Source organism: Pleurodeles waltl, chromosome 10 (genome assembly GCF_031143425.1).
Source record: "Pleurodeles waltl isolate 20211129_DDA chromosome 10, aPleWal1.hap1.20221129, whole genome shotgun sequence".
Taxonomy (NCBI): Eukaryota; Metazoa; Chordata; class Amphibia; order Caudata; family Salamandridae; genus Pleurodeles; species Pleurodeles waltl.
The window spans coordinates 16,117,564-16,143,918 of NC_090449.1; the positions used below are offsets into that span (position 1 = coordinate 16,117,564).

A 26,355-nucleotide genomic window follows, 5' to 3' on the forward strand; every position below is an offset into this window, starting at 1 on the left:
TTCAAGAGAACACACTACACATTCTGAGTGATCCAATTTCAAGTGTTAACAAGCATTTACAATGCAACGGGTCTCGCGTTTGCTCATGTTAGAGCTGATCGCGTTGTAAACTCTTAACCCGACTTTTCACCTATCGGGCAAAAGTGCATTTATGTACATAACCCGAAAAAGTGAAATCAAGTATGTAAAGCGCTTGACTTCTGCCAAGCGAGATTGCGCTCGTACATTAGAGAAAAAAAAGTCCACGAGCCCGATGGAAAACAGCAGCCTCGCATGTTTTCTGTACTTGGTCGCTGCGCTCGAGGAGGGCCAGCCACCGGAAAAGGCATGACGTATGCGTGCCTTCGACTAATGAAAGCAAGCAGATTTTATTAGGCAAGCCCATGAACCAATAAAAAACACTGACGTGAAGTTGACAGGGCTCCGAGCCCTTTTCTAAATACAAAAGAGTCTCGCTGCGATACGCATGCGCGAGCGCATGCAACGCAGGCTCGACCCTAAAAACGAACTGATGCTATTTCTCAGTAAATACTATGGAGTAACTAGGAGTAACTGGGTGTGTGACCACTGAGGGTGATTCCTGCACACTGTAATCGCAGCACCTGCATTTTTTGTGCAGGTGATCCCTGCACACCTTTAAAGGAAATGCTTGCGTCAAGGTGAGGATCACACCTGCATCTTTGTGGGGTGAAACTGCATCGCATGAAGGCCACACCTGAATACCCTATATACATTTAAAGAAGCCAGCCCTGCATACCTGTGAGTTTACGATCTGCACACCTACAGCACCTATAGAACCCTCTTGGGTAAACATAATAGTCACCTGAGTTATCCCTTTCAAGCACACATCTGGACACACCTGCATACCTGTGAGAGTGAAGCAGGGCACTTATTTACGTCATCTCTGCAAACCTCACAGGTTCGAGGGCAGTAACTGCATGTCTGCGATGGTGGTGCCCGCATTAATGTAAGGGGCATACCTGCCTACGTAGTCGGTGATACCTGTACTTACTTAAGCCATAATGGTGTACCTTGAAAGTAACTGGGGCATACCTGCAAGCCTAGTGAAGATCATACCTGAATACATGCTTATGTCATGAATGCATGCGTCACAGGGCGATCCCTGCATATCTATATGAGAGCCACATTCTGCACATCTGTGAGAGAAACGCACCGTCACACTGCACATATATGAGAGAGCCACATCTGCACACTGCACATCTATGAGAGAACTACACCTTCACACTCTGCACATCTGTGAGAGAGCCACACCTGCACACTCTGCCCATCTGAGAGAGAGCAACACCTGCACACTCTGCACATCTATGACAGAGCCACACCTGCACACTGCACATCTATATGAGAACAACACCTTCACACTGCACATCTGTGAGAGCCACACCTGCACACTCTGCCCATCTGAGAGAGAGCAACACCTGCACACTCTGCACATCTGGGAGAGACCCACGCCTGCACACTGCACATCTGAGAGAGAACTACACCTGACCTCTCTACACATCTATGAGAGAGCAACACCTGCACGCTGCACATCTGAGAGAGAACCACACCTGACCACTCAGCACATCTATGAGAGAGCCACACCTGCACACTGCACATCTATGAGAGAGCCACACCTGCACACTGCACATCTGAGAGAGAGCCACAACTGCACACTGCACATCTATGAGGGAACTACACCTTCACACTCTGCACATTTATGAGAGAGCCACACCTGCACACTCTGCACATCTGGGAGACAGACACACATGTACACTCTGAACATCTATAACAGAGTCACATCTGCACACACTGCACATCTGTGAGAGAGCCACACCTGCACACTCTGCGCATCTATGAGAGAGCCACACCTGCACACTGCACATCTGAGAGAGAGCCACACTGGCACACTCTGCACATCTAGGAGGCAGCCACACCTGCACATCTATGAGGGAGCCACACCTTCACACTCTGCACATCTGTGAGAGAGCCACACTTGCACACTGCACATCTGAGAGAGAGCCACACCTGCACACCCTGCACATCTGTGAGAGAGCCATACCTGCACACTCTGTACATCTATGAGAGACCCACACCTGCACACTGCACATCTAAGAGAGAGCAACACCTGCACACTCTGCACATCTGGTAGACAGCCACACCTGCACATCTATGAGGGAGCTACACCATCACAATATGCACATCTGTGAGAGCCACACCTGCACACTCTGCACATATGTGAGAGAACCACACCTGAACACTCTGCACAGCTATGAGAGAACCACACCTGCACACTCTGCACATCTGTGAAAGCCTCACCTGCACACTTATCCCTTCATCCCTGTCAAAGCTGCACATCTATGCGAGAGCCACACCTGCACACCTATGAGAGAGCCACACCTCCACACATCTATGAGAGAGCTATATCTGCACACTGCACATCTATGAGAGTGCCACAGCTGCACACTTATCCCTTCATCCCTGGCAAAGCTGCACCTCTATGAGAGAGCCACACCTGTACACTGCACATCTATGAGAGAGCCACAGCTGCACACTTATCCCTTAATTCCTGTGATAGTGTGAGCTGGACATCTATGAGAGAGCCACACCTGCACACCCATGAGAGAGCCACAGCTCCACACATCTATTAGAGAGCTACACCTGCACATCTATGAGAGAGGCACAGCTGTACACTTATCCCTTCATCCCTGTCAAAGCTGCACATCTATGAGAGAGCCACATCTGTACACTCTACACATCGGAGAGAGAGCCACACCTGCACACTGCACATCAGAGAGAGAGCCACACCTGCACACTGCACATCTATGAGAGAGCCACACCTGCACACACTGCACATTAATGAGAGCCACACCTGCACATTGCACATCTATAAGAGAGCCACACCTGCACACCTATGAGACAGCCATGCCTGCACACTCTGCACATCTGTGAGACAGCAACACCTGCAAACTGCACATCTATGAGAGAGCCATGCCTGCACACTGCACACCTATGAGAGAGCCACACCTCCACACATCTATGAGAGAGCTATATCTGCACACTGCATATCTATGAGAGAGCCATAGCTGCACACATATCCCTTCATCCCTGTCAAAGCTGCACATCTATGAGAGAGCCACACCTGTACACTGCACATCTATGAGAGAGCCACAGCTGCACACTTATCCCTTAATTCCTGTGATAGTGTGAGCTGCACATCTATGAGAGAGCCACACCTGCACACCCATGAGAGAGCCACAGCTCCACACATCTATTAGAGAGCTACACCTGCACATCTATGATAGAGCCACAGCCGTACACTTATCCCTTCATCCCTGTCAAAGCTGCACATCTATGAAAGAGCCACACCTGTACACTGCGCACATCGGAGAGAGAGCCACACCTGCACACTGGAGAGAGAGCCACACCTGCACACTCTGCACATCTATGAGAGAGCCACACCTGCACACTGCACATCTATAAGAGAGCCACACCTGCACACTGCACACTGCACACCTATGAGACAGCCATGCCTCCACACTCTGCACATCTGTGAGAGAGCCATGCCTCCACACTCTGCACATCTGTGAGAGAGCCACACCTGCACACTGCACATCTATGAGAGAGCCATGCCTGCACACTGCACACCTATGAGAGAGCCATGCCTGCACACTCTGTACATCTGTGAGAGCCACATCTGCACACTATCCCTTTATCCCTGTGAAAGTGAAAGCTGCACATCTATACTTTCCTGTGAGAGGAACATCAACACCCATCTATGCTAGAACCACACACTTTTGTGACTGATTCCTGCATTTCTGTGATGCACTATGGAAATAACTGCATGACTTGGAGCTGGAGTTTATCACTTGTATGAAAGTAATGCTTCTAGACTCATGCAGAGAAGGTACACACAAGCCTACCAGGGGGCACAAGACCTGCACAACAGCCTCAGTGCTACCTGCAGACGTGGTGGAACTGTAAAGCGCTGTGAACCTTTTTATTGTTCCAGTGAAGCATGTTCACCATCTTCAGCCTAGGCCCATCACATGGTAGAGGCCAGCCTCATCTCCTTTAGTCTACGTTTGAAGCAAGACACGATTTTCTGAGGAAAAGCAAAAGAGGAATGCTGCTTTTGACTGACTCTGTGGAGGAGACAGAGGAAATTAAATTGCAGAAACTGTTGCCCCAGAGCACTGTTAGTTTTCACAGGAACCCTGGTGCTCCGGCCTTGTTCTGGAAGACTTATGAGATGCAACTGTTATCCACTGCTATCAAACCAGTATGTACCAATGGGTCCAGTAAATGCCAGTATGTCTGTAGCCTATCCATTCTTGCTATGATACACTAGATGTACAAAACGTCAGGGTTACCTGGGAGTAAATACACCAGGAGCATCTACGTCAGGTGGGGTATCAACTGTGCTGTGGCACCTTCCATTGGCAGGTACCACACTAGTGAAGAAAATACCCTTCTTGAGAGTTCCTGCTGGAGCCAGGACCTTTGGCATCCAAGAAGCCACCCTCTGGAACTAACTACCAGTTATCCTTTGCCACCAAGGCAACCACCTAAGTAGCTAAATACTAGGCTGTTCACAAGACAAGCAATATTTCTGTGTAGAGAAGCAAGGTACAGCTAAATATTCAAATGATATAAATATATTGATTTTGCAGCAAGGTTTTTTTGTCTCCACATAAAAATTAACCTAAAGCCAGGGAGATGATGATTTTGAAAGTTTTTTGCACCCACTCCTCTTCTGCCACGTGTGACTGTCACGTAACAATTAAAGGGTGTTATTTTATGTAAGGCTGACCTAATGGCTCTGCCAAAGGATTAAAATTCCCAAATACAAAAAAACACAGTGGACCTTCTGGTTTTAAAAAGAGGTCAACACATAAGCATATAAAAAGTAGAGCTATTAGCTTTATCAAAAAGTCACTAATAACTATTTTTTTTTAACATCTTTTTATTTGTATTTATTGAACATTATACACAGGTATAAGCAAATAGCGAAATTAGAAATTAGAAACAATCTCCATACGCAGTATTAGTACCTTTGGAGTAATACACTTGTGCATAGCATCGATATTACAGTCACACCTTTGCGGTCTGCATTCTTGCATTAATGGCTAGTTTGGTGTTTGTTGCTAGTATTCACGGAGATCTTTTGAATGAGAAAAGAAAGATAGGAACTGAAGAAAAAAGGTAGGCATAATAGTGATAAAGAGCGAGGAAAGAGGCAGAAATAGGGAGCTAGGAGGATCGGCTTATTTGTTGTAGCGGTATTCTTCGGCTTCTTTCGGTTAGTGGGTGTTCGGGGTGTATTTAGTGTTGTTATTTAGGTTATGTACTGTTTACTGTTACTCCTATTGTTGCTGTTCATTTGTTTGTTTGTGTTTTTGTGGTCAAGGGGGGCGCTCATCGTCCTTGCTTTCAAGTGTTGTGACAAAGGAGTTCCAGGTTGTAAGGCCCTTCACTTTGATCCCTCTATCCTGTAGCGATTACAATGTGTATGTCTCTGCTTTTGCCCAGCGCAATAGTTCTGTGTGCCATAGTGTCTGTTCTGGTGCATTGGGAGCTTTCCAGTGCATAGCTATTAATCGCCTGTATAAGACTAACGCTAAGTCTATACATTTGTGTATTTGCTTTTTGCCTTTAGGTCTTTCTCTAATTCCCAGTAAACATAGCGCTGGGCTGAGGGCCAATGGAACTTCGAGCCATGCAGTTTTTGAGTTATTATGTTGCTCCAAGCATTCAGGATCGGGGGACATTCCCATGTCATGTGAAAGAAAGTAGCTTCGATGGTGCCGCATCTTGGGCATTTCTGGGTTGATTGAGGAAACATTTGTGCGAGTCGGTGTGGAGATAAGTATGTCTGATGTAAGTAGTTAAACTGTGTGTATCTTAGCCTGGGGTTACGTGATACTATGTGTGTCGCTGTTATGGCCTGGTTCCACTCGTGTTGTGATAGAGTGTAAGTGAGGGTCTGGTCCCATCTACTTTTAGCTTGTTCTTGGCCTTGTGTGAATTGTGTGGTCAGGGTTCTATATATTCCCGAGATATTCGGTAGGTTTTGCGGGTTGTTTAACAATTCGTGTAGGATTGGGGCTACAGTAGGTTCTTTGTTCCCGCATTTCCATGTAGCGCGTATTAATTGTCGCACCGCTCCGAATGTGATGAAGTCACCTCGTCCTAAGTTGTGAGCGGCATCTAGTGCCTCATATGTGCTTAGTTGCCCGTCTATGAATAAGTCGCCCACTGTTTGTATGCCTTTCTCTGGCCAGGTTGATAAATCAAGTTTTGCAGCTATTATTTCAATTTTGGGTATGTCTAATAGGGGTATCTTGGGGGAGTATTGTGGTGTCTTATCACCACATAGCACATCTTTGTGCCATATACGTCGTGCATTATGCAGTAGTATATTTTGCGTGCGCCATGTATCATCTCTATCTGATAGGTGGTGTATTATGTTAGTATGTCCTAATTCGTTGTATACACTTTGTGCAAGTCACTAATAACTATAATCAATTTTTTATTTCATAAGTTTACACATTGCGATGTTTGATAATATTGATTGTCACAAAATATTTTCAATAAATCATTATTTAAAACAAACAAACATGAAACATGTCTATGAGTCTTTTTTTTTTAGGCCGTAAAGTGCAACCATAGAACCAACCACAAGAGGTCCCTGCACTCCAGCTGAAGAGTATACAGCTCCAGCTCAGAGTGCTTTAAAAAAAATATGGTAAGTTCTCCTGAGGTCATGGATTCAATGATCTACAAGACTTACTGTGCTTTTCTACAATATTGCTCGGGGATTGCTGCACTCCCTTCAGCCCTCCACACCATTCAAAATATTTGGTGGTGCCCCTGCCCCTTCTAAGGGCACTACCAGGAACAGTATCATTTAAAAGCCCTCACCAGGCATTATGAGGTGCTGCTTGCAAGGAGCTGTGAATAAATGACCTAAGGATTCGGGCCATAAGATGATCCCCTGTGGCCCCCGCATGTTCCTCAGCCTTCACCCTTCGCGAGTGCCGGTGGGAGCCAACTCAATTCTTTTGCTCCCGCCTGTGCAGCAGCAGCTGTTTTCTCTGCTCCCACCTGGGCCGCAGGGGAATAATGTTTAAGTTCCTGCACATACTCCCTTCAGGCAGGGAACACAGCAGTATCCTGGGAAATGGGGTTCCTGGACACAGCTCTGATTGGGCCCTGGGGGGGAGAGGGGTCCCGGGTCCAGACTAAGGCTTGGGGGGGATCAGGGACCCTCCTTTCTAAACAAAAAACACTGGCCTCCGGGATGGAGTCGCCAGATCCTCCGTAAAGCTGAGAGAGAGGGTCAGCACACCCCCTACCCAAAACTTTGTTTGGCCAGCAAGGTCCTAAATAGGCTTGTGGAGGGGGGCCACATACACCCCTCCACAAATAAAGTATTTGGCATTGGTGAATAGGGTCACCAGGGCCTTACAAAAGCTTCAGGAGGGGTGCTGCACGCGCCCTCCCCAAAAATAACTATACCAGCCATGGGGGGGTGGGGTCTTTGGGGCCGAAAAGTGGCTCGGGAAGGAGGCTGCATGCCCCCTTTCCCAAAAAGATACATTGTGCCAATACTCCAGGCCCTCATCCACTCCGGGGGACATATTTTTCAAAAGGCTAGGAGTCTACCATATAATTCTTTCTTCATCATTGCTGATGATCCGACGATCCTCTGTAACTTTATCAAATATATATTTCTTTGACCCTCAAGGAGTTTGCCTAAGAGGGCAGGGTATCTCTACCCTACTCCCCTATAAGTTTTATTTATACCCTGCTCCCCTATAAGTTTTATTTATTCTTGGTCTATGACAGAAGAGAGGATTAGGCCCTCTAGACCATCTTTGTTGCAGTGGTGGCAGTTAATCAGATCTCATCTTTAGATGTGTCGGTACCATAGAGCCTGCATGGCATGAAATGTACATACATTATGGGGGTCATTACAACCTAGGCGGTCTTTTAACAAGACCGCCGAGGGACCGCCATGCGGAAGACCGCCAGTATTGGCGGTTTGCCGCTCGGCGTATTATGACCGTTGGCTGCCCTCCGCCGTTTTTCCAACGGAGAGCCGCCAACAGCCATACTTGCGGGCGGTGGGGAAGTGGAGGTTGCTCCACCGCCACGCCAACAGAACACCACCCAGCTAATCACGTCCTGTGATTCTGCGCAGCGGTGTTCTGTTGCGGTGTGGTGTCGGCGGAGCTGCCCCCATGGCTCCCGTCCCCTCCCAGAGGATCGACGGAACAGGTAAGTTGATCGTCCGTTAGGGGAGGGGGGTGGGGGGGTTGTGTGTTGTGTGGGTGCATGGGGGTGTGCGTCTGTGTATGTAGGGGGGTGTGTGATTGCGTGTATGCTTGCGGGGGTGTTGCGTGTTTTGGGAATGAGTGCATGTATGTCTGTAGGTATGTCTGTATGGATGTGTGCATGAATGTGTGTGTACGTGTCTGACTGTGTGTGTGGATGTTGGCATGTATGTCGATGTGTGTGCTTGTATGTGTGTTGGTGGTGCCTGCGTGCGTGTCCGGTGTGTATGTGTAAGGTAATGTCGGGGGTCGGGGTGGGGAGGGGGGCCCTGCCACCTTTGGGGGGTGGTAGGGGTGGTGGGGGGTGTAGGGGAGGGAGTGGGGGTGGGGGTGGGGGGTGGGAGAGACCCCTATCAGTGCCAGGGAAGGAATTCCCTGGCACTGACAGTGCTTACCGCCATGGATTTCATGGCGGTTCCTACCACTGGAAATCTACGGCGGTAAACCGGGTCAAAATACCGGCAGCGGTATTGTGACGGCTACCGGGCTGGAGACCCATGTCTCCAGCCCAGCGGGCGGAACGGAGAAGCGGCGGATGACCATGGCAGTAACCGCCATGTTCATAATACTCAAAAAAAGACCGCCAGCCTGTTGGCGGTCTTACCGCCGCTTTAACACCGTCCGCCAGGGTTGTAATGACCCCCTATGTCCTTTAATATCTCTAAAACAACTACATTGATTTACACCATATGACAACACGCACTAACAAAAATATTGCCTATGTGAAAGTTCTTGGCTTTTCCAATGTCTTTCAGCACTGTTGTCCTGCAGTGTGACTGATGTTTAGCTAAAAGTTAGTTGCATGGTGTAGAGGAAAGTGGTGTAGAAGAGAGTAGAGTGGCTTAGAGTGGAATGGCATAGAGAGACGTAGAGTGAAGTGGAGTGGTATAGAGTAGAGTGCAACAGAGTGGAGTGGCAAAGGTGGTCATTACAACCTCGGCGGTCTTTTTACAAGACCGCCGAGGGACCGCCGTGCTGAAGACCGCCAGTGTAGGCGGTTTTCTGCTCGGCGCATTATGACCGCTGGCAGCCCTCCGTCCTTTTCCAGATGGAGAGCCGCCAGCAGCCATACTGGCGGACGGCGGGGAAGTGGAGGTAGCTCCACCTCCACTGCCCCGTCAACAGAACACTGCCCACCGAATCACGTCCTGTGATTCGGCGTGGCGGTGTTCTGTTGACGGGGTGCTGGTGGCGGAGCTGCCCCCATGGATCCCGTCCCCTCCCAGAGGATCAAGGGACCAGGTAAGTTGATCGTCCGTTAGGGGAGTGGGGTTGGGGGGTGTTGTGTGATGTGTGGGTTCATGGGGTGTGCGTGTGTGTATGCAGAGGGGGTGTGTTAGTGCGTGTATGCATGCGGGGGTGTTGTGTGTTTAGAACTGAGTGCGTGTCTGTCTGTATGGATGTGTGTGTGTATGTCTGAATGTGTGTGTGGCTGTTGGCATGTATGTTGGTGTGTGTGCGGGTATGTGTGTTGTGGTGCCTGCATGCGTGTCGGATGTGAATGTGTAATGTAATGTTGGGGGTAGGGGTGGGGAGGGGGGTCCTGCCACCTTTGGGAGTGGCAGGGGTGGTGGGGGGTGTAGGGGAAGGACTCGGGTTGGGGGAGACCCCTATCAGTGCCAGGGAAGGAATTCCCTGGCACTGATAGTGCTCACCGCCATGGATTTCATGGCGGTTCCAAACCCCATGAAATCCATGGTGGTCTGCCGGGTCAAGAGACGGAGAAGTGGTGGATGACCATGGCGGTACCCGCCATGGTCATCATTCCAAAATTTTTACCGCCAGCCTGTTGGCGGTAAGACCGCCGCTTCTCCGCCGACCGCCAGGGCTGTAATGAGGGCCAAAGAGTGGAGTAGCATAGAGTGGAGTGGCATTGAGTGGAGTGGCATAGAGTGGAGTGGGGTACAGAAGAGTGCCACAGATGAGAGTGGAGTAGAGTCATGTAGAGTGAAGTGGAGTGCTATAGAGTAGAGTGGTGCAGAGTAGAGTGGAGTAGAGTGGAGTGGCATAGAGTGGAGTGGCATAGAGTGGAGTGGTACAGAGTAGAGTGAATGGAGTAAAGTAGAGTGCATTGGCATAGAATAGAGTGGCATAAGGTGGGGTGGAGTTGCACAGAGTGGTGTAGTGTAGAGTGGAGTAGAATAGAGTGGTGTATAGTACAGTGGAGCGACAGAGTAGACTGCTGTAGAGTGGCATAGCATGGAGTGGTGAAGACGTTTGTAGAGTGGCATAGCATGGAGTGGCATAGAGTAGAGTGGTGTAGCATGATGTGGAGTGGTATAGAGTACAAGCGGAATGATGTAGTGTAGAATGGAGTGGCAGAGAGTGGCATTGTGTAGAATGACAGAGAATAGTGTGTCCTAGAGTAGAGTGGCATCGAGTGGAGTGGCATTGCATGGCTTTGTATGGAGTGGCATAGAGTGGAGTGGCATTGCATGGTTTTGTATGGAGTGGCATAGAGTGGAGTGGCGTAGAGTGGAGAGGGATAGAAGGGAGCATCATAGAGTAGAGTGGAGTGGTGTAGAATGATGTGGCACAGGGTGGAGTGGCGTAGAGTAATACAGCTGTATTGTAAGTAACAACAGCAGGTATAGAGATGAAGATAGGGTGAACCCAACATAAATAAGAAGCCGTAAAACATCCAAGACGTGCAAATACATGCAGTGTCATGAACTGATTAATTGTAAATAAAACTCAAAGTAAAATAAAAGTGCATATTTTGGAAGCATTTTTCACCCTTGATTTGGGAGAACAAAGATGAAGAACAACATGTGCACTTGGTCCATGCTCCAGGGCGGAGCTAATACAAGAAAGGAAGCCTATGGGAGTAAGCAGTCAAAATACTGCAAATGAGTGTCAATGAAAACAAGCAATGATATGCTATGGGAGGGTTGAATGCCCACAGATTAGTAAACAGTACTTCTCACAGCACAGCACATGCGCTGTGTAGCCAAGACCTAAAAAGCTTTCTTTCTGGACCACTATCTTACTTTCTGCTAAATGTGGTGCATTTCTGTATAGTCATTTTTGCTGTGAGGGTGCCTAATTATCCTACGGAAAACTGTGTGGAAAAAAACTATTTTTGGGACACCCCCTTTTTCTCAGCCCCCACTTGACGGATCACCCCGAAATGTTCCAGGAAAGAGCTTAGGTGGAAGAGACATTTTTTGGGAACGTTTGGTGAAGATTCGTCCCATGGCATCAAAGGTATAAGGAAACCAAAAAAGTCAATTTCCTATAGAAACGTGGTCCTAATTAAAACTACCTAATTGCGAACTTTATTAAATAGATGCACTGATTTTGGTTGATAATCTGACTATATGGATTCGGCTCTCCTGGAGCCCATCTGAGGACCCTAAATTACTGCCGTCTTCCTAAGTGTATATTTGTTCATCTGGAAGCACAGGTAGAGGGAGGGGGTGTGGCCTCATAAGCTGCTGAGATCATTCCCTACAGGTTTGAGACTGCCTGGTGGAAGGAATAAGTCAAAGACTGACCATTGTGAAGGGGCAGAGCACCAGGGTGTCCCCCTCCTCCCCACAGTGCAGCAGAACCACCACATCCTGCCCGCATCATGCCACCAGAAGGCCAAGCCTCTGTGCCCCCAAGAGAACAGATCCACATGACATCATCCCTATCCATCCTGCCAAGGAAACGGTTCCCATGGCAACATGAAGATTTCATAACCGGAGAAGCGGCCTGGGGATAGATCCTGGTTACAGCAGAACATGCTGAAGGTGAAGCTAAAATCATCTCTGCTAACTCACTGAGTAATACTGAGACCTGGGGATTCCCTGCATGTGCTGCTAACTCACTGGGTAACATCAGACCTAGGGGTTCCCTGTGTGTGCTGCTAACTCACTGGGTAACACTCAGACCTAGGGGTTCCCTGTGTGTGCTGCTAACTCTCTGAGTAACACTCAAACCCAGGGATTCCCTGTGTGTGCCAACTCACTGAGTAACACTCAGACCTTGGGTTTCCCTGCGTGTGCTGCTAACTCACTGACACTGAGACCTGCTGATTCTCAGCGTGTCCGGCAACTCACTGAATAATACAGAGACACGAAGATTTCATGTGTGTGCTGCTCACCTGTCATGTAACACTCAGATCTTGAGATGCACTGAAAATGGTGGCAGTGCACTGCATAACACCCAGACTCTAGAATTTGCTGAATATGTTGCTAACTCACTGAGTAACACTCACACCATAGTATTCCTGCATGTGCTTTAAACTAACTGCATACCACTAAGACCATGGAACTCCCTGTATCTTCTACTAACTCACTGCATAACACTCACACCCTGGGAGTGTATGATTGTGTGAATAAGTGACCGTGCAAATGTCATACCCCTCCAGTGCTGCTAACTCACTGAGTAATACTCACACTCTGGAAATTCCCTGCGTGTGCTGCTAACTCACTGAGTAAAACTCATACCCTGGGAGTCTCTGCATGTGTTGATAAACCCCTCCATAACACTCACACCCTGGGATTCCCTGCATGTGCTGCAAACACGTTGCATACATCTCAGACCCTGGGAGTCCCTGCATGCGCTGCTAACTCACTGAGTAACACTCCGACCCTAGGAGTCCCTGCATGTGTTGATAAGCCTCTCCATAACACTCACACCCTGGGATTCTCTGCATGGGTTGCTAACTCACTGAGTAACACTCAGACTCTGGGAGTCCCTTCATGTGCTGCTAAGTCACTGAATAACATAGAGACCCTGGAGTTCCCTATGTATGTTGCTAACTCACTGTATAACACTCAGAACCAAAGATTCCCTGCATGTGTTGCTAACTCACAGTGCAGGCCTTCACAACCTTGGTGTGCTGCTCACTCACTGAGTAACACTCAGACCTGGGAGTCCCTGCTTGTATTCATATGTATCTGCATAAATCCAGGCAGTGTAAAGCACGGTAAATCACCCATGAGGGTCTCAAGGCGCTGAAGTGTAGGCAAGGAGAGATGAAGTGATTTGCCCAGGATCACAGGATGTTGAGCCGACGCTGAGACTCGAACCTGGTTCCCCAGCTCTGAGGTCAGCAGCTTAGGATGTTACACCACACCCTCTCCCATAACATTCAGACCCTGGGATTTCCTGTCTGTGCTTCTAACTCACTGAATAATACTCAGAGCCTGTGATTCCCTGTGCGCTGCTCACTGTTTAACAATAAGAACATGGGAGCCCTTGCACGCATTGATAAGTCACTGCGTAACCCCCAGAGTCTGAGATTTCCTACATGTGTTGCTAACTCACTGAGTAACTCTCAGACCCTGCAAGTCCCTGCATATATTGATTTCACTGTGTAACACCCAGAATCTGGGATTCCCTGTGCGTGTTGCTAACTCACTGAGTAACACTCAGACTCTGGGAGTGCTTGAATGTATTGATACTCCGACGCGTAACTCTCAAACTCTGAGATTTCCTACATGTTGCTAACTCACTGCGTAACACTCAGATCCTGTGATTTCCTGCTTGTTCTGTTAACTCACTGTGTACCACAGACACTTGAATTCCCTCTGTGTGCTCCTAATTCACTATGTAATTCTCAGACCCTGCGATTTCCTACATATGTTGCTAACTCACTGCGTAACAGTCAGACCCTGGGAGTCCCTGCGTGCTGCTCACTGTGCAACACTAAGAACCTGGGTTCATCTATGTGCTAAATTGCAAAGAAACATTTGAATGTCCGGACCTTGAAATAATCCCACTGCTGGAGTGGGGGGCACTTACTTTCAGCGATAAGGTTGATTTCCGTGGAGATGGCGGTACCCAGCTCGTTGCTGACGTAGCAGCGGTATTTCCCGTGGTAGGCCTTCATCACTATACCGTTGGTGTTGGGGATGTTCAGTGTGCCAGAGTTCTCTCTGGTCTTCACCCCGGGGTCACTGAGAGGGTCGAAGAGGGTGCCATTCTGGGTCCAGCGGAACCTGGGCGGGGAGAGAAAAGCAGGTCACTCATGAGGACCGTGGCTACTGCGTGGCTTCTACGTGCCTTCTACGTGCCTTCTACATGCCTTCTACGTGCCTTTTACGTGCCTTCTACATGTCTTCTATGTGCCTTCTACATGCCTTCTATGTGCCTTCTACATGCCTTCTACGTGCCTTCTACGTGCCTTCTACATGCCTTCTACGTGCCTTCTATGTGCCTTATACATGCCTTCTATGTGCCTTCTACATGCCTTCTACGTGCCTTCTACATGCCTTCTACGTGCCTTCTACATGCCTTCTACGTGCCTTCCATCTGCATTCCATGTGCCTTCTACATGCCTTCTACGTGCCTTCTACGTGCCTTCTACGTGCCTTCTACATGCCTTCTACGTGACTTCCACGTGCCTTCTACGTGCTTTCTACGTGCTTTCTACGTGCTTTCTATGTGCCTCCTATGTGCCTTTTACGTGCCTTCTACATGTCTTCTTTGTGCCTTCTACGTGCCTTCTACGTGCCTTCTACGTGCCTTCTATGTGCCTTCTACGTGCCTTCTATGTGCCTTCTACATGCCTTCTATGTGCCTTCTACATGCCTTCTACGAGCCTTCCATGTGCCTTCTACATGCCTTATACGTGCCTTTCACATGCCTTCTACGTGCCTTCTATGTGCCTTCCATCTGCATTCCATGTGCCTTCTATGTGCCTTCTACGTGCCTTCTACGTGCCTTCTACGTGCCTTCTACGCGTCTTCTACGTGCCTTCTACGTGCCTTCCATGTGCCTTCTACGTGCCTTCTATGTGCCTTCTATGTGCCTTCTACATGCCTTCTACCTGACTTCCACGTGCCTTCCATGTGCCTTCTACGTGCCTTCTACCTGACTTCTACGTGCCTTCCATGTGCCTTCCATGTGCCTTCTACGCGCCTTCTACGCGCCTTCTACGCGCCTTCTACGTGCCTTCTACGCGCCTTCTATGTGCCTTCTACGTGCCTTCTACGTACCTTCTACGCGCCTTCTACGCGCCTTCTATGTGCCTTCTATGTGCCTTCTACGCGCTTTCTATGCGCCTTCTACGTGCCTTCTACGCGCCTTCTACGTGCCTTCTACGTGTCTTCTACGTGCCTTCTACGTGCCTTCTACGTGCCTTCTACGTGCCTTCTATGTGCCTTCTACGTGCCTTCTACGTGCCTTCTACGCGCCTTCTACATGCCTTCTACGTGCCTTCTATGTGCCTTCTACGTGCCTTCTATGTGCCTTCTATGTGCCTTCTACGTGCCTTCTATGTGCCTTCTACGCGCCTTCTACGCGCCTTCTACGCGCCTTCTACGTGCCTTCTACGCGCCTTCTATGTGCCTTCTACGTGCCTTCTACGTACCTTCTACGCGCCTTCTACGCGCCTTCTATGTGCCTTCTATGTGCCTTCTACGCGCTTTCTATGCGCCTTCTACGTGCCTTCTACGCGCCTTCTACGTGCCTTCTACGTGTCTTCTACGTGCCTTCTATGTGCCTTCTACGTGCCTTCTATGTGCCTTCTACGTGCCTTCTACGTGCCTTCTACGCGCCTTCTACATGCCTTCTACGTGCCTTCTATGTGCCTTCTACGTGCCTTCTATGTGCCTTCTATGTGCCTTCTACGTGCCTTCTATGTGCCTTCTACGTGCCTTCTACGTGCCTTCAATGTGCCTTCTATGTGCCTTCTACGGGGCGGGGAGTGGCGGGGGACAACATACAGAGCACAGGTGGGTATTAGAAGGGGCAACAGCACACAAGGGTGAGAGCAAGAAAAATGGGATCTTAAGGAGTGCTGAATTAAAAAAGAAATAAGTAGCTCCCTGAATGTGAGCCGTGGAAGGATAAAGGTCATCCAATTAAAAGGGTGGTAAAGAAGCTGTGCTCCAGGGGAGGGATAAACAAAGAAGAGAAGGAAAGCCATTGGCTAAGGAGCAAGCAGATTTGAGTGACAAGTAGGCCAACCAATGGCAAGCAACAGGCTGACAAAAAGCCCATTGTAAGGCTTTGATACTGTCCACTAGAGCTATTTCGACAACAGAACGCTGCAATCTGTCTGCAGGTGAGACCTAAAAAATTGTGCATCCGTCCGTTTGGGTTTACTCCCACAATTGGGTGCAGATGTACCTTTTTTCCAAGTTCACAGTGGTTTCAAGAGTACCCCTAAAACCTGTGAATCCCCAGTCGGGGTGAGTAAATACCGTTGAATAGTGTTGAATCGGGGATGCAAAAAATTTTGTTGTATTTGTGCAATTACCATTATATGAACAGATTTTTAAATAATTAAAAAATAAAATACATTTTTGTCCATGCTTAAGATATTTCGCCCCATGGAGAGCCCCTTTTGGTTACACCATACCCCCACCAAACTTAAAGGTGTTCAATTCCTGCTCCACCAGGGAAATGGATTAGCTCCTGAGACTGGCAGGAGTAAATCGCTGAATGTTTCTAGGGTGGAAATGGGTGTTGGAGAAAGTTCTGAATGTAACGAAAATATAGGTCATGTCACCAATCCTGGAGCCCTTCTGACCCCCCTAGAAACGATTTACTAATGCGAATTTTTACGCCGTATGGAGGTGCTATTACGCATGAGTAAATCTCTGTATTTCATTTGTGAAATTGCATTGGTTAGTCCTGCCATCTGGGCATGAACATGTGTTTTTTTAGTCGGGCTCCAAGAATCAGTGCTTCCTCCGGTGGGTTCAGACATTAACGGGGTGTTTCGTACCCGCCTAATTACTCATTCCTTCTGCGCCGTCTCCGCCTTGTCTCTATGATGTGTCATGAGCTCGTGCCTCAGCAGGTGCCTGTGAGGCGCTTCCCTACCGCTACTGCTATGTCGGCGCTACACAAATACTACGAAAACATAAAAGGATTTCTATATGTATACAGGTTCGTTTTCTGCAAAGATATCAAATGTCTTAATGTACACGTGTGAGGAAATCCTTGCCATTCTGTAGATTCCTCTTTTCACGGACTTTTACTATGTAAAGTGGAAATGATCCCAAGTTACCTCTAAAGAAAGGAGAATAAAACAGAAACGTCCACGTTGAAATACTTTTCAGCGGTTTGTTAGAAGAAGTTGCCTGATCTGGTGATCGGTCTTTGATAATATGATACTATTAATCATGGGGGGGGGGGATAAACTCTTTCAGTCCCTCTGATGCTCATTTTCTGGCTGAATGGTTATGGGGGGAGGGGGGCAGCACCCCTGCCTCCGGTGCATGTGTCCGGGCCTTATATGGAAAGCTCGCCCCCCTCCCAGCCATCTACAGCCCCAGCGCGAGCTCACCAGCACCCACTGGTGGCCATCGGTTATTGGGGTACACCGGTGAGGCTGACGCTTGTCTGCGGGTACCCCAGCCGAGTACTCCGAGAGAGCAACCAGTCTCCAGGACCAAGCGACAGCGCCCTCGCCACTGCAGGCAGTGCTGACGACACTCCGCGTTCATGCACTGCAGGCAGTGCTGACGTCACTATGCGTTCATGCACTGCAGTCAGTTCTGACGTCACCGTGTTTATGCACTGCAGGCAGTGCTGACGTCACTCCGCGTTCATGCACTGCGGCCAGTTCCGACGTCACTCGGCGTTCATGCACTGCAGACAGTGATGACGTCACTCCGTGTTCATGCACTGCAGTGTTCATGCACTGCAGGCGGTGCCGACGTCTCTCCGTGTTCGCCTCCGTGTTAGTGCACTGCAGGCGGAGCTGACGTCACTCCGTGGTAAGCCACTGGAGACAGTGATTACGTCAGTCCATGTTCATGCACTGCAGACAGTGATGACGCCACGCCGTGTTTCTGCACGCAGTGCTGACGTCTCGACAGAAGATGGCGCCTCCCTAGTAAAGGCATCATCATGAGTAACTAGGCGCTTAGTAAAGGTTACATTAATTGACTCGTTCATTAATTGAAACTCTCGCTGCTCACCAGAGACCCCGCCGTAGTGACTGACTCACGGAACATGCTGAGTCATCGATGACCTCATAGAATATGCTGCGTCATTCATTGATTACCTCACAGATCATGCCGTGTCATTGATGACCTCACAGATCATGGTGTGTCATTGATGACCACACAGACCACGGTCTGTTACTGCTAACCTGACAGAACATGTTCTGTCTTTAATGACCTCATAACACGCTGTATGATTTATTACGTCACAGAACACGGTCTGCCACTGCTGACTGGACACAACGTGTCATTGTTGACCTCACAGAGCATGCTGTGCCATTGACGACGTCACAGAAGGCGGTCTGCCACTGCGGATCGTGTTGTGTCCCTGATGACCTCACAGAACACGCTGTTAGTGATGACGTCACAGAGCACTTTGCGTCACGGATGACCTCACAGGGAGCACACCCTTGCTGCTGACGTCGGCAAGGGCGCGCCTGGCACCACAGACAGGCTCTCTTGAATGCCCCCTGGTGCCAGCCAGCAGCAGCCTCTCATCCTATGAAGCGCCGGCGTCAGACCCATCCTCCCCCCCCCAGCAGCGCCGATGGGAAGAAAGAGACATTCACTGCAGAGAACACGGCGGTAAATCAGGGCCGGGCGCGCCGGGACTCTGCGAGAGCATCAAATTAACGTAAGAGAAGGGGCCGCTGAGGGGATACCGAGAGGGGGGAGAGAGGAGAGTGATCACAAGAGAAGAGGGAGGGCGCTAGAGAGGGGAAGGAGCAAAGAACGGACTGAGTACAGACAGAATCGAAAGTGGTAAAAAAAGAAGCAAGTGAAAAGTGAGAGAGAAAAAACAAGAGCTAGAGGAGTGAGAGAAGAGAGCTAGAGAGGGGAAGGAGCAAAGAACGAGACAGAAGAGGGCGTGGAATCTAAAGTGGTTAAAAAAAGAAACAAGTGAAGAGTGAGAGAGAAAACCGAACATAAGAGATAAAGGAGTGAGACAAGAGAGGGACAGGGAGAGGAGTAAAGAACGGGCAGAGTAGAGACTGAAGACGGCATGGAATGAAAACTGGGAGAAAAGGAAACAAGTGAGAGATGGGAGGGAAAAACGGGAGTAATTTTTGTGACAGACCAAGATCATATTCAAAACTCAGTGCTTCACATTTTAACACTGAACTGAGAAGTGCTTATTAACAGTGATATGTTTTAAACGTGCACTTAGACCCGTCCCTGCCCCTCCCCCGCTCTGGTGACAGTGTCATCAGTGAACTAAGCGATGAGACAGTTGTCATGTGACCCCTGCATGTGGCCCGGATTGTTATAAGCAGAGCAACATGATGGTCCAATACATCAAACACAGGAGGTTTTCGTACAGTTGTGGAGCTGGTATTCGCAACTCATGCATTTGAAGGCGCCTTCATATGTGACAGTAGAGAAAAAGGGGCAGAGCAAATAAAATACTTACCTAAGATCAAACAAATTGCCCAAGAGGAAGCCACAATTAATCCAGGTTTTCTGGTTTGACTTTGTAGAAAGCAGCCACTCAATGGGTATCTGTTTGTCTGTGCTTTGTACCTCACATGTTAATGCTCTGTGCAGGGAGGAGGAGCGAGGGTGGCGGGCAGAAACCAAATGAAAGATCGGGTCATTGTGGGCTCAAAGTTCCAGTGGGACCCGGAGCTGAGCCAAAGGTGGGCTTCAGACTTCAACCTGGCTCAAGATTTCAGCGGCTCGCCAACCCTACTTCTGAAATTGATGTGCAGCACGTGCAGCGCACCACACCCGCAGACACCCGCAAATGTATGTGGACAGGCACGTCCCACTGCACCGCTACTGCTGCTCCTCCAGGGCGGACCCGCACGGGACCAATGATGAGAAAGCAGGAGGGCACAGGAGGTGGGTCCAAGGACCACTAGGCGAGGTGCCAGGGTAAAATGAAAGACCAGTGCAAAGTGCCAAGGTACAAATGAAGGCTAACCCAAGCACCAGTGAAAGGAAGATGCCAGGGTACAATTGAGGCCAACCCAAGGACCAGTAGGAAAGGTGCCAGAATAAAATGGAGGTATGTCCAAGGACCACTAGGCGAGGTGCCAGAGTGAAGTGAAAGACCAGTGCAAAGTGCCAAAGTACAAATGAAGGCTAACCCAAGCACCAGTGAAAGCAAGGTGCCAGGGTACAATGAAGGCCAACCCAAGCACCAGTGAAAGCAGGTGCCAGGGTACAATGAAGGCCAACCCAAGCACCTGTGAAAGCAGGTGCCAGGGTACAATGAAGGCCAACCCAAGCACCAGTGAAAGCAGGTGCCAGGGTACAATGGAGGCCAACCCAAGAAGCAATGCGAGAAATGCCAAGGTAAGACAGAGACCAACCAACGGACAAGTAGGAGACATGCCAGGGCACAATAGAGGCTAAACAAGGCCCAGTGCGCGAGGTACCAGTGTAAAAGTGAGGCCATCCTGAGGACTGGTAGGAGAGGTGCCAAGGTATGATAGAGACCAGCCCGAGGACCAGGAGTGCCAGGTATGATAAAGGTCAACAGAATAGGACCCGCCATAGTCAACTCAGGGAGGTGCTAAAGTATGATGGAAGCCAACTCAAATACCAGCAGGAGAGATGCCAACATATAATGATGGGAACCTAAGGACCAGCAGGAACCAGGATGTAACGGGTCTCATCTTAAGGACCAGTGGAAGAGGTGCCAAGTTGTTATGAAAACCAAACTAAGGACCAGTGGCAGCAGGAAGATGCTGAGTTATGATGGTTTGCCAACAGAAGAAGACACAGGAGCAGGAGAGATGGCGGAGTACGATGGAAGCCAAATCAAAGAGCAGCAGCAGCAGGAGCGGTGCCACGGTTGGATGGACACCAACTGAAGGTCCAGCAGGAGGGCTGCCAGTGTATGATGGATGCCAGCCGTGGGACCAGCAGCAGCAGGAGAGGTACCAGGAAATGAATCCAGGCAACCCAAGGATCCGAGGGAGAGATGCCATACTACTGCTATAAAAACCAGCCCAATGACTAAGTAGCAATGGCATCGGGAGTGGTGTAGAGTACAGTGGAAGTCAACTCAAGTTCTAGCAAAGGCAGCAACCTGGCAAGGGAAGTGGGGAACAAATTTAAGGGCCAGTAAGGGAGTTTCCATGAGAAGATGGGCACCAACCCAAGAGCCCATGCTGGCAGGTGATGTGCCATCAGAAGATGGGCACCAACCCTGGAGCCCATGGTGGTAGGTGAGGTAAGGTGCCAGAAGAAGATGGACACCAACCCAAGAGCCCACGGTGGGAGGGGAGGTGCCATGAGAAGATGGACTCTAACCCAAGAGCCCATGGTGGGAGGGGAGGGGCCATGAGAAGATGACACCAACCCAAGAGCCCACAGTGGGAGGGGAGGGGCCATGAGAAGATGACACCAACCCAAGAGTCCACGGTGGGAGGGGAGGCACCATGAGAAGATGGACTCTAACCCAAGAGCCCATGGTGGGAGGGGAGGGGCCATGAGAAGATGACACCAACCCAAGAGCCCACGGTGGGAGGGGAGGGGCCATGAGAAGATGACACCAACCCAAGAGTCCACGGTGGGAGGGGAGGCACCATGAGAAGATGGACACCAACCCAAGAGCCCACGGTGGCATGGAGTGATATTACCCAGGGTGTTAGGCATCTGAAGGTCTAGGTGACGTGGGAAGGTGGTAGAGGACATTAGTGGCTCACTCGGGGGACAGTAAGGGAGGGGCCAGTGCTCTGCTCACCACAGATGGGAAGGAGGGGGACAAAGGAAGACCTCCCAACCCTTATTCAAAAACTCGTGCGCTGAACTGGTATCGCATTCGTGAAGGCCTCCAAGATCCCTTAAAGTCTCCAAACCAACTCAAAGAAGACCCCTCCAACCGGAAGTAGCTTTCTACACTTTCACCCCGCGCCCTCATGGTGGGACTTGCATTGCAGAATCAGGAGGGCAGCTTTCATCCTGAGTCAGGAGGTGCGCTGCACTCACATGCACACACCGTCACCAGTGTCAGGAGCTGCGCTGCACTCACACGCACACACCGTCACCAGTGTCAGGAGCTGCGCTGCACTCACACGCACACACCGTCACCAGTGTCAGGAGCTGCGCTGCACTCACAAGCACACACCATCACCAGTGTCAGGAGCTGCGCTGCACTCACACGCACACACCGTCACCAGTGTCAGGAACTGCACTCACAAGCACACACCATCACCAGTGTCAGGAGCTGCGCTGCACTCACACGCACACACCGTCACCAGTGTCAGGAGCTGCGCTGCACTCACACGCACGCACCGTCACCAATGTCAGGAGCTGTGCTGCACTCACACACCATCACCAGAGTCAGGAGCTGCGCTGCACTCACACGGACACACCGTCACCAGTGTCAGGAGCTGCGCTGCACTCACACACCGTCACCAGTGTCACGCACACGCAGTCTCCAGTGTCAGGAGCTGCGCTGCACTCACATGCACACGCCGTCACCAGGGTCAGGAGCTGCGCTGCACTCACACGCTCACACCGTCACCAGGGTCAGGAGCTGCGCTGCACTCACACGGACACACCGTCACCAGTGACAGGAGCTGCGCTGCACTCACATGCACACACCGTCACCAGTGTCAGGAGCTGGCTGCACTCACACGCACACACCGTCACCTGAGTCAGGAGCTGCGCTGCACTCACACGGACACACCGTCACCAGTGTCAGGAGCTGCGCTGCACTCACACACCGTCACCAGCGTCACGCACACGCAGTCTCCAGTGTCAGGAGGTGCGCTGCACTCACATGCACACACCGTCATCAGCGTCACGCACACGCCGTCACCAGTGTCAGGAGCTGCGCTCCACTCACACGGACACACCGTCACCAGGGTCAGGAGCTGCACTGCACTCACATGCACACACCGTCACCAGGGTCAGGAGCTGCGCTGCACTCACACGCTCACACCGTCACCAGGGTCAGGAGCTGCGCTGCACTCACACGCACACACCGTCACCTGAGTCAGGAGCTGCGCTGCACTCACATGCACACACCGTCACCAGTGTCAGGAGCTGCACTGCACTCACAAGCACACACCGTCACCAGGGTCAGGAGCTGCGCTGCACTCACATGCACACACCGTCACCAGTGTCAGGAGCTGCGCAGCACTCACACGCACACACCGTACCAGTGTCAGGAGCTGCGCTGCACTCACACGGACACACCATCACCAGGGTCAGGAGCTGCGCTGCACTCACATGCACACACCGTCACCAGCGTCAGCAGCTGCGCTGCAGTCACATGCACACACCGCCACCTGAGTCAGGAGCTGCGCTGCACTCACACGGACACACCGTCACCAGGGTCAGGAGCTGCGCTGCACTCACATGCACACACCGTCACCAGCGTCAGTAGCTGCGCTGCACTCACATGCACACACCGCCACCAGTGTCAGGAGCTGCGCAGCACTCACACGCACACACCGTACCAGTGTCAGGAGCTGCGCTGCACTCACACACACCATCACCAGTGTCACACACACGCCGTCACCAGTGTCAGGAGCTGCGCAGCACTCACACGCACACACCGTCACCAGTGTCAGGAGCTGCGCTGCACTCACACGCTCACACCGTCACCTGAGTCAGGAGCTGCGCTGCACTCACACGCACACACCGTCACCAGTGACAGGAGCTGCGCTGCACTCACATGCACACACCGTCACCAGTGTCAGGAGCTGCACTGCACTCACAAGCACACACCGTCACCAGGGTCAGGAGCTGCGCTGCACTCACATGCACACACCGTCACCAGTGTCAGGAGCTGCGCAGCACTCACACGCACACACCGTACCAGTGTCAGGAGCTGCGCTGCACTCACACGGACACACCATCACCAGGGTCAGGAGCTGCGCTGCACTCACATGCACACACCGTCACCAGCGTCAGCAGCTGCGCTGCAGTCACATGCACACACCGCCACCTGAGTCAGGAGCTGCGCTGCACTCACACGGACACACCGTCACCAGGGTCAGGAGCTGCGCTGCACTCACATGCACACACCGTCACCAGCGTCAGTAGCTGCGCTGCACTCACATGCACACACCGCCACCAGTGTCAGGAGCTGCGCAGCACTCACACGCACACACCGTACCAGTGTCAGGAGCTGCGCTGCACTCACACACACCATCACCAGTGTCACACACACGCCGTCACCAGTGTCAGGAGCTGCGCAGCACTCACACGCTCACACCGTCACCTGAGTCAGGAGCTGCGCTGCACTCACACGCTCACACCGTCACCTGAGTCAGGAGCTGTGTTGCACTCACACACACCCACCGTCACCAGCGTCACGCACACGCCGTCACCAGTGTCAGGAGCTGCGCTGCACTCACACACACACACCGTCACCAGTGTCAGGAACTGCACTCACAAGCACACACCATCACCAGTGTCAGGAGCTGCGCTGCACACACCGTCACCAGCGTCACGCACACGCCGTCACCAGTGTCAGGAGCTGCGCTGCACTCACACGCTCACACCGTCACCTGAGTCAGGAGCTGCGCTGCACTCACAAGCACACACCATCACCAGTGTCAGGAGCTGCGCTGCACTCACACACCGTCACCAGTGTCACGCACACGCCGTCACCAGTGTCAGGAGCTGCGCTGCACTCACACGCACACACCGTCACCAGGGTCAGGAGCTGCACTGCACTCACACACACACACCGTCACCAGTGTCAGGAGCTGTGCTGCACTCACACGCACACACCGTCACCAGCGTCACACACACCGTCACCAGTGTCAGGAGCTGCACTCACACGCACACACCATCACCAGTGTCAGGAGCTGCGCTGCACACACCGTCACCAGCGTCACACACACCGTCACCAGTGTCAGGAGCTGCACTCACAAGCACACACCATCACCAGTGTCAGGAGCTGCGCTGCACTCACACGCACACACCGTCACCAGTGTCAGGAGCTGCGCTGCACTCACACGCACGCACCGTCACCAATGTCAGGAGCTGTGCTGCACTCACATACCATCACCAGAGTCAGGAGCTGCGCTGCACTCACACACCGTCACCAGTGTCACGCACACGCAGTCTCCAGTGTCAGGAGGTGCGCTGCACTCACACGGACACACCGTCACCAGGGTCAGGAGCTGCGCTGCACTCACACGCTCACACCGTCACCAGGGTCAGGAGCTGCGCTGCACTCACACGCTCACACCGTCACCAGGGTCAGGAGCTGCGCTGCACTCACACGCTCACACCGTCACCAGGGTCAGGAGCTGCGCTGCACTCACACGGACACACCGTCACCAGGGTCAGGAGCTGCACTGCACTCACATGCACACACCATCACCAGTGTCAGGAGCTGGCTGCACTCACACGCACACACCGTACCACTGTCAGGAGCTGCGCTGCACTCACACGGACACACCGTCACCAGGGTCAGGAGCTGCGCTGCACTCACACACCGTCACCAGTGTCAGGAGCTGCGCTGCACTCACACACCGTCACCAGCGTCACGCACACGCAGTCTCCAGTGTCAGGAGCTGCGCTCCACTCACACGGACACACCGTCACCAGGGTCAGGAGCTGCGCTGCACTCACATGCACACACCGTCACCAGTGTCAGGAGCTGCGCAGCACTCACATGCACACGCCGTCACCAGTGTCAGGAGCTGCGCTCCACTCACACGGACACACCGTCACCAGGGTCAGGAGCTGCGCTGCACTCACATGCACACACCGTCACCAGGGTCAGGAGCTGCGCTGCACTCACATGCACACACCGTCACCAGGGTCAGGAGCTGCGCTGCACTCACACGCACACACCGTACCAGTGTCAGGAGCTGCGCTGCACTCACATGCACACACCGTCACCAGTGTCAGGAGCTGCACTGCACTCACAAGCACACACCGTCACCAGGGTCAGGAGCTGCGCTGCACTCACATGCACACACCGTCACCAGTGTCAGGAGCTGCGCAGCACTCACACGCACACACCGTACCAGTGTCAGGAGCTGCGCTGCACTCACACGGACATACCATCACCAGGGTCAGGAGCTGCGCTGCACTCACATGCACACACCGTCACCAGCGTCAGCAGCTGCGCTGCAGTCACATGCACACACCGCCACCTGAGTCAGGAGCTGCGCTGCACTCACACGGACACACCGTCACCAGGG

At 51.4% G+C, this 26,355-nt stretch overlaps 1 protein-coding gene across 2 annotated transcripts in view; it reads right to left on the reverse strand.

Moving 5' to 3' along the window:
• Positions 1-26,355, reverse strand: part of L1CAM (L1 cell adhesion molecule) — a 531,714-nt gene that overhangs the window by 93,374 nt on the left and 411,985 nt on the right. For both annotated transcript variants that reach the window (XM_069209429.1, XM_069209428.1), the window contains one exon: positions 14,073-14,269. In XM_069209429.1, the coding sequence (XP_069065530.1) occupies positions 14,073-14,269 (197 nt within the window). The remainder of the gene's footprint in view (positions 1-14,072; positions 14,270-26,355) is intronic.